This window comes from Erinaceus europaeus, chromosome 17, assembly GCF_950295315.1.
Source record: "Erinaceus europaeus chromosome 17, mEriEur2.1, whole genome shotgun sequence".
Classification (NCBI taxonomy): Eukaryota; Metazoa; Chordata; class Mammalia; order Eulipotyphla; family Erinaceidae; genus Erinaceus; species Erinaceus europaeus.
This window is the reverse complement of record NC_080178.1, coordinates 73,237,427-73,247,041: the sequence shown is the minus strand read 5'-3', so window position 1 is coordinate 73,247,041 and position 9,615 is coordinate 73,237,427. Positions and strand designations below refer to the sequence as shown.

Below are 9,615 nucleotides of genomic sequence, written 5' to 3'. Positions count from 1 at the left end.
CATAATGCTGTTAGACCCCACGTTAATGATTTCTCTTTCAGTGAAAGAAGAGTAGTAGGTGAGTTTCTGACTACCCCAGCTGTGCAGGAAGTTAACTGGAGAAACCCTTTTCCCCAGCAATACCCATAGTGTTGAGGTGGGATAGCCAAGACTTGAGGATACTGGAAGAGAGGCAGATAAGAATTCCCAAAGGCATTAAAGGAACTGAACCCAGCAAGGAATTGATTCATTAATCTCTGAGAGTACCAGACTGAGGATCTCCCCACCAGGATCTGTGAGCACCCCAGATAATCTAAGTACTAAGCCCACACCTCCCTCTGACTCCTAGTGTCTCCATGTGTGGCATTGCTGAGATGTTTAATAGACAGGGAGAATACTCAGGAGGCAGCTTCTACTCAATGGGCAAGAGATGTAATTACAAGAGATCATTCCATAATGTAAAAATGGTCAGAAAGATATGCAATCATAAGTATAGCTCTGCCAACATACAACTACTTAAATACCAACAGCTATGAAAGAAGAAACTGACAGCAATACAATACTGAGTACCTTGAGTACTCTGCTTCAGCAGCAGCTAGTTCATTCAGACATAAAATCCACAAAGAAAAGATGAACTTGAACCATACATACATTACACCAAACTTAAACTTATAGGACACTCCACCCACAGAAGTAGACTACATTTTTATTTAAATGTTTTTAACTTCATTTACTTTAATAGGATAGAGAGAAATTGAGAAGGAAGGGGGCTGGAGAAGAGAGACAGAGAGGCACCTGCAGCCCTGCCTCACCGTTTATGAAGCTTCCCTCTGTAGGTGGGGACCAGGGCTTGAACCTGGGTCCTTGAGCATAACATGTGCACTTAACCAGGTGTACCACTACCTGGCCCTAGACTACATTTTTTTTTTTTTTTTTTTTTTTTTACCAGAGCACTGCTCAGCTCTGATTTATGGTGATGCAAGAGAGTAAACCTGGGACCTTGGGAGCCTCAGGTATGAAAGTCTTTTGCATAACTTTTATGCTCTCTACCCCTGCCCAGACTACTTTTTTTTTTCCGTGCTACCTTTCTACCTGAGAAATACTGCCCCTCTGTCACAAAGAAGCAAAAGCCTCCATAATTACTGAAGATTACAAAGCCTTGGAGTCCTAGAAATTGGAGACAAGCTCAGGTCTTCCTGACTTTCAGCCTGAATCTTCTGTGCTGTAACAGAAACCCTCTACTGGCACGTGAATCTTCTGTGATCTAAAATTCTAATTCAGCATCCTACATGGGTGTCTTGTGATGCCCCATAGAGGCAGAAAAAGAAAACCTCAAGCTGTGGGAAACAACAACAAAACTTTTGAGTCCACCATTCCCTTTGCTATGGTCCATGACTTTTGCTCAGGCCCCAGAGAGTCAGAAGGCATGAACTATAGATAAGCTCAGTGACTATGACTCATTGCCCTGGGAGAAAGGAGATCTTGACTTTGAGTTATGAAGAGAGTGTGATATGTTGCTATGGCAGTCGGAGGATAGATACCCTGGCCTCTAGGGCTAGACATTTTCAAGGCTTAAGTTTTCCGAAGATGGGGAAATATTTTCTCTTGTCTACTTTTGTGTCTCTAGTGCCTAGCTCTATGTGACTGGCACACTGGGTAGTCAATACTTTTTATTTATTTATTTTACAAATAATAAATGAAGAATGAGTGAAAGAATCAGTGAAGAACATAGAGTAATAGATTTATGTTCAGGGGAGTAGGGATGTAGCTCAGCAGGTTAAGCACAAGTGGCACAAAGCACAAGGACCAGCCTAAGGATCCCGGTTTAAGCCTGGCTCCCCACCTGCAGGGGAGTTGCTTCACAGGTGGTGAAGCAGATCTGCAGGTGTCTATCTTTCTCTCTCCCTCTCTGTCTTCCCTTCCTCTCTCTATTTCTCTCTGTCCTATCTAACAATGACGACATCAAAAACAACAACAATAATAACTACAACAACAATAAAAAACAAGGGCAACAAAAGGGAAAATAAATAAATATAATTTTTTAAAAATTATGTTCAATGTAAGAAAAATTTTACTAAATTTAGGCATCATAAAACAAATGTTCAAACAAAGAAAAAATATTCATTCTCATTAGACTTCTTTGGGAAGTATTGGTATATCTGAGAGAATTTCTTAGGTGTGTCAGATCACCAATGATTCTGTAGTGAAGGCTCCAGCCTTGGAGCACTGGGATATAGTTTCAGTGAGCATCTAAACGGTTTTAAGGACACAGTTTAAGGAGAAGGCTCAGGGCTTACATGAAGCTTTCTATATTTTAGAGAAATAAGAAACATAGGTAAAAGGAGAGAGAGTAAGGTGGGAATGCATCTTAATAGAGGAAGAGGAGACATATAGAAGGGGGATTATGGTAGCGATCAATCCTATATTTCTGGGACGTCACTTTTCTCTACTTTTCTCTCAGTGCTGCTCTCATCTCCTGCTGATTTGGACCTTGAAGAGGAGACTTCAGCAAGTTCAGCACTTTATGGGATATCGTGCAGTGTTATCAAGTGAAAAATCAGTGCTGGTGGATTTAAAGCATATTTTCAAGGTGCTGCTGTGACTACGATTCATCTTCTGGCCTGAAAAGGAAGTCAGAGAAGGAGGAGGAATTGGAAGATCTTCAAGCATACCTGGGACTGAAACAAGACAGGACTAGAACAACTTCAGGAACCCACCAAATCACTGGTGAGTGCAAATAACGTGTGGTTCGTGGACAACGAGGAGCCTAGGGAGAGATTAAGTGGCTGGTAACAGTCCGGCAGTTTACCAGTTGAGACACCACCTCCGGTCTGTTTCACCAACAAGGGGACAGCTGAACGGAGGAGAGGACTCCCCTGAGACTCACCAAGTGCAGTTGTGAGTCTCCATTGCTACTGCACTCAGAATCTGGAGCAGCGGCAGGGAGGCCCTGTGCTGACACAGGGGACAGAGAACTAACCAGGAGACTCAGGAGAAGATCTATACCTCCATGGCCTAGCAGTGGGGCTGTGAAAGTCTCTTTGCATAACCACTGGATTATCTCTGCCACACCCTGCTTTATCTCTTGGTCAGGAGTCAGTGATTAAGCTAAGAAGCCTACTTGTAGTTTAAAAGCTCTCAAGATCCTATGCATAGCCTGAGGGAAGAAAAAGCACAAAAGAGGCTTTTTAAGCCACTGAGCTCCAAATCAGGGATTAAAATACTATTGAAACAACTGTTAACTTCCACAACTGTGAACCCTTTAATTAATTACCTTACTTAGACACAAGTCAATCTAGGCAGTAGTGATCTGTAATTTGAAAAGTACTGAGAGAAGGAACTCATAGCATAATATATAAAATGGTTAAACCAACAAGAAGAAATATTGGAGAAATGAACCAGGACAAGAGTCCAGCTAAAAGTCCCCCAAAGGGTGAAGCACAAAATAATGAGGAACTGCCCCTGCAGCTACAGACAGACTATGACCCACATAGTCAACGACTGCCACCTCTCCAGATTCAAAGGAGGTCTCGAAACTTTACATCAGGCTCAACCTGACGCTGTTGACTGGCTACGGAAGAAGGGCAAACGCTAGAAGAAGATGAGGTCTACATCCAAACACTAGCTAAGGAAATAATCACAGGAGTGAGTAAAGAGTTTGAAAGAATTGTCATCAGAAATGCAGAAACAACAAGTGAGACTATGGAAGAAAATACTAATTATCTCAAGGTTATTAGAGAACTGAAAGCTGAAATAGCTGAGCTAAGAACACAACTAGCTGAACAAGCTAAAACAGTATCAGAACAGGGTAACAAAATAGATGAACTCCAGAAAACAGTGGAGGAGAGAGAATAGAATCAATGAGGCTGAAGACAGAATTAGAAGGGGGATTATTTAATAATTTTTCTGTGAGCTATGTTATAAAGAACTTACTTTTGTCCCCACCACAAGAAGCTTTTCAGTAGAGATTTCTTTGCAGAATGATGTATTTGTATGAGTGAATTCTTATACAGTTCTTTGGAGTGGAAGGAGATGTTTTTTATTTATTTATTTATTTTCCCTTTTGTTGGTTTTCATTGTTGTAAAAGTGTGCCAAATGAAAGCACTTTGGGATTAGACTTAACTTTTAATCCTTTTCATCTTACCTAGAAAGGTTATAGGTAGATGATAAAAATTTTCATTAAAAAATTCATGTTCTTTTTTTTTACTACCAGCATAGAAATTTATTAGAGTTAAAAATAATATGGCTATATTTAGAATAATGTAATAATTATCTAAAAGAAATATTGTTTGTTGGCTCTAAAACAAGTCTAAACATGTTACTTTTTGAGGTCAAAAATGTGTAATAAGAATGTACAAGGAAGCAAAAATATAAAAAGTCTGCTGAGTTGTTTTAAGTGGGGCCCACTAAGATACTGTAACTGAATCCAATCCAAATGAAAAACTGCGTATTGGGGAGGTGCCCTGCTTTGACAACTGCCTGTACAGTTGATCAGTAAACTCAGGAATACAAGAATATCACCACTGGCTACAGAACAAGAGTATTCAGAACCACTGAGCAACAATAGTAGCAATGACTGTATTTCCTCTTCTTCCAGGCCCTTTCCTCACATCAGCTTGTTTTCTTTAAGGTAAGCTTTACCCTAAGGAAAATATATTTGGTTTTATTTGCAATGTGAATTAAATAATATCTTGATTAAAGTATGTGACAATTCAGTTAAAGATGCTCAAAGATCAAACTTTTGAAAAAAGGGCAATCAGTTTGTTAGCAGAAACGATCAGTGGTTTGCAGAAAAAATAAAGACTCAGATAATGTATGTTTGCTAAATGGATAAAAACAGTAAGCAGCTAAAAATGGGTGAAAGATCCTAGGCTTTACAGTGACCTAGACAATCAAAAGCAGACAATTGACCTTTGATTAAACCCATTTACTGTGGAGTGAGTGTTATGGAGCTTCCACGGTAGAGTTTAGTTTCCAATACTGTCCACAAGCAAAGGGCAAACTCAGATATTCTCTTCTTCTCATAGAAACTGGAACACAGACGAGAAGTCTTTCTTTGAGTATCCTCTTGCACACATCATCCTGTAGATCTGATGAGCTTGACTGCCCAGAAGAATTGGGCTCTTTGTGCTGGTAGCAGAGTCTTGTGCTAATCCCAGGTCCTTAGCCATGAGTGTTGTTCCAAATCCACCCTGATAGTTATTAGCTGAAGGAACTCCATCCATCACGCCAGGTACAGGATTGTAAGTGTCACTTGACCAACACCGTCCTGAGCTCATATTTAGGATTTTAGCCAATAGTTTTGGGTCGAGCCCTAGTCTGATTCCAAGATTCATAGCTTCAGCAGTTCCAATCATACTGATAGCTAACAGCATGTTGTTGCAGATCTTTGCAGCCTGCCCAGTCCCAACAGCTCCACAATACACCACATTGGAGCCCATGCAAGCCAGCAACTCTTGAGCTGCAGCAAATTCATCTTCAACTCCTCGCACCATGAATGTGAGGTTCCCAGAGCGAGCAGCTCCCACACCACCAGAAACAGGGGCATCCATAAAAACTGCTCCCATTTTTTTGACTTCTTTGGCCAATTCCTTTGTAATTGCAGGATCAATAGTACTGGAATCTATTAATAGTGAGCCTTTCTTCACTTTTTTTAGAATTCCATTTTCTCCAGAATAAGCTTCTATTGCATTCATACTGGTTGGCAACATTGTAATAATTCTGTCAGCTTTTTCAGCTACATCTGCTGGGGAAGAGACTACCTGTTCACCTGCATCTTGAAACTCTTTGCATGCGTCAGGGAACACATCGTAAATAATGAGCAGATAGCCATGTTTCATGAGATTTTTTGCCATTGGGTTTCCCATGTTGCCTAGTCCAACAAATCCAACTGGAGTCTTAGAAGCCATTGACCTTCTTCACCTCATCTTGGATGGACCTTGAAGAAATCATGTTCGGTGAGATCAGCCAGAAACAGAAGGATGAATATGGGATGATCTCACTCACAGACAGAAGTTGAAAAATAAGAACAGTAGGGAAAACACAAAGCACAACCTGGACTGGAGTTGGTGTACTGCACCAAAGTAAAAGACTCTGGGGTGTGGGCAAGGTTCAGGTCCCACTGCAAGGCTGGCCGCTGCCGGCCGCTGCCGGCGGCTCCAAAATCGCAGGCTGAGGCGGCTCCCCCGAGCCGTAAGGAGGCTGCCATGCTGCCCCTGCCCCGCCTCCCCACAATGAGCCGCGCTGCTCGCGGTTTGCCCAGTGACTCAGACCGTGCCCCTGCCTCCCAGTAGGGCCGCACGACCACGGCGTGGGGCGCGCGCACGCGCTTGGCCCGTTCTTTTTTTTTTTTTTTTTTTGAAATTGCCACTAGGGTTATTATCACTGGAGCTCAGTGCCTACATGACAAAGCAACTACTCCCGGCGGGCATTTCTTCCTTTTATTTGATATCACAGAGAGAAATTGAGACACCTGGGAGGGGGAGATTAAGAGGGAGAAAGAGAGACATCTGCAGACCTGCTTCACCACTCGTGAAACCACACACACACACACACACACACACACACACACACACGTGAGAGTGATGTTCTTTTAGTCCTTATCAAGTATGGTGAGCAAAGAAATTTTAAATTTGCCTTCACTACTTCAAGCCTTTGCTAAAAGAGAAATGTCAGAAGTGGGAACAGGCAAGGCCACCAGACTTGGCAAAGCTCACTTGGGGATGGGGAAACGCTTGTGGGTCAGGCCATCCTTGAGTGGCTACCTTCAGCCTTTAATAGGACTCTGTCTTACTCCACTCTCATGAGGAGGAGGATTTGCTGAACTTTTTTAAAGATGGGGGCAGACAGACCAAGAAGAAAAATTCCCAACCCAACAGGCACAGTGGCCTCTAAAGTAACATTTGTGTGGCTGAAGTGGTGCCACTGAATCAGAACACCTGGCTGCTTCCTGCCATCTTCAGGGTCTCCCTGGGAAGACTGTCATCAGTTTGATCCGTCTTGGGGTTTTCCTCTAAAGCCCTCTGAAGAATTAACTTGAGGGCCTTCCTTCACTGCTACTGTTGCCTGAAGGATACAATGAAGAAGTAAATGAAAGGATTGGCATAGCTGTAAATGTAGGATAGGACATACACAGCCAGATGGAGGGAATTGGTGAACATGTCAAAAATGCTGTAGATGCAGAAGAGGAGGAACCAGAAGATGTCATAGGGCAGGCCCCAGAGGAGGAAGACCAGCACTGAGGGGCTGAGAGTCACATACAGGCTGGTCACCTTCTTCCACTGGGATTCAAACCACAGTATGGCCATCAGGGCCAGGCTGGACCCAGAGAGAAGTACAAATAAGATTATCAACCAGGCACTAATGATAGAATCCATTACCTGACACCAATGAATGTCCTTGTTCCCTGAAAGAGCATCACAGTATGTCAATTCCAGGAGGTTCAGTAGCAGGGAAAGGCCCCAGAGCAGAGCACACATGATAACTGATATGTGTCTCAGGTGGCTGCAATACCAGATGGGGAACAGGACAGCCAGACAGTGCTCAGTGCTGATGGCACTAAGGATGCTCAAGCTGGCAATATAGGCAGAGTTGGACACAGTGGCAAAAAAGCTGTGGATGTATTGGGAGAGATAGTGCACCTTCATGATTTTCTCCAAGGAGCCTATACTCTGGCAACAGAGGAAGAGGAAGTCAGCTCCTGCCAGATTAAGGATGCAGACAAAGAAGGACTTATTGTGCACATGAAAGCCTGGAGACAAAGCATGGCAGCATTTTCTACCATCCCAACAAGGGCAATGAGGACGAACCCATCCAGTGCATCTGAGTTAACAGCTGAAGTATTGATAACTTGGTTACTTCCATTCATTAAGGTCAGTGTAGTCCCCCAGGCTGCAACAGTTGGCTTCATACTCAGCAGTCCTTCACGGGTGTCCCTGGAAACACTACAAGACTGTATGACCAATTACTCTTTCTGCTACTCTCTACAAAGAAGAGATGATCCTTGAAGAGATTAAAACATTGACAAGGTCACACAAACTTGGAGCCCTGGAACCAGGATTCAAACTCAGTTCTCCCTGACAAGGAAGACTTTATCCTAGACTTTTTTTTTTTTTTTTTTTTTTTTACAGCAACATGGAGCCTTTATTGGCATGGAAATATTTTATGGTCCAAATTGTCATACCCCCTGGAGTAGAGAGAAAAAAATTCTGGGTCAACTGGCCATGAGTAACAGATCTCTTTTATTAACCCTGACTACCTGAGACTCAGTAAGTTTCCTCACTGTCTTGCCACATCTTTCATTATGAGAGAAGCTCCTGGGAAATCTCCATGTGAGACAGATTGTGAAGGAGTTTCGGAGGGCTGTAAAGACTAATATTGTCCCCAGTGTTGATTCTTGTCTTCTCAAACATAGGAGTTCTGAGAGTGTTGGCTCAGAAAAGGAATCTAATCTTCCAACTGTCCTTGATGGTGGGTGTCACCACATGGCCATGCTCTGCCAGTGGCTGCTAAACACGTGAGGCACCAACTCCTTGTGCTTATCATTGATTGCTCTCTGCTCAGGACATGAAGGCTGATGTCTAGGAGTCATTAAGGACCATGAGGATGAAATCACCTTTCTGATGGAAGAGAATAGCACATTGTAAAGTTCTGGTGACTCCAAGGGTCCTCAGCTTAATCCTAGTGACTTCTGTATTAAAGTCACTGTTAACAATGAATTTTTTAAGAGCAGTTAAATCATAAACACAAAATAGCTATCAACCAGTGTGCAGTTACCTTAAAATATTGTTAACAATCCATTCTCATGACATTTACAGTAATATTGAGTGATTATTCCAGAGACGTGACACCTGATAGTGAGGTCTGCACATGTCAAAAAAGATTGAAGAGACACAATGAGAAATGGATCCCATCACATCATGGAGAGATGGTCTTACAAAGTACTGACTGTGAGGAAGGTGTATCTCTGTGTGTCCTCAGGCCTCATTTTCATCTTCTGTACCCTAGATCCTACTTACCTCTGGGGAGGAGACGCTTCTGTGCCTCTAGGGTGGACTCCTTCCTCTGTTGCTTTAAGTGAAGGGCAGCCACTGACCAAAAACGGAGGCAGAAAGAAAGGGATTTGAGGTTTTTAATTTTCCAGCTCTTGCCCTCCAGGCTGTGTGTTGACAGTGTTACTTTACCTAAGGGTATAACCCTCCTGTGGTAGCCATTTCCTATAGTCACATATGTGTCTGTGGTCAGAGTCCTCCTTGAGTTCTGGTCATTTCTCCCTCCCCTTTAGGTTTTAGGCCAGATGATGAAGACATCTCATTATGAAGGCTTGTTTTGGGATACTTCAGCATTCTATATTCCCTTAGCCCTGCCCAAATATTTATCAATAGTTGATTAATTAAACTCTCTTCAGCTACCCTTATAGATGATGTCCTGAATTTTATACTGGGATAGATTGAATTACAAGGTATAAATTAAAAAAAAAACACCTTGAACAACAAACAAATCTGTAAAATCTGAAAAGGCAAAGGTTATAACATCATTTAGCTTGAAAGCAAGATCTGCTTGCCTTCTTGCTTCCTGAATTAAAACTAGACACGTATTCTCTCCATAGCAGTAGACGAGTGTCTGGAGAGCAAGTC

At 42.5% G+C, this 9,615-nt stretch overlaps 1 protein-coding gene across 1 annotated transcript; it reads right to left on the bottom strand.

Annotated features, from left to right (window-relative positions):
- Window positions 1-4,886: 4,886 nt before the first annotated feature.
- On the bottom strand, window positions 4,887-5,907 carry LOC103107162 (3-hydroxyisobutyrate dehydrogenase, mitochondrial). The gene has a single exon (XM_016185084.2). The coding sequence runs from the start codon at window positions 5,887-5,889 to the stop codon at window positions 5,002-5,004; it is 888 nt and encodes a 295-aa protein (XP_016040570.1). The 5' UTR covers window positions 5,890-5,907; the 3' UTR covers window positions 4,887-5,001.
- Between the last annotated feature and the right edge of the window lie 3,708 nt (window positions 5,908-9,615).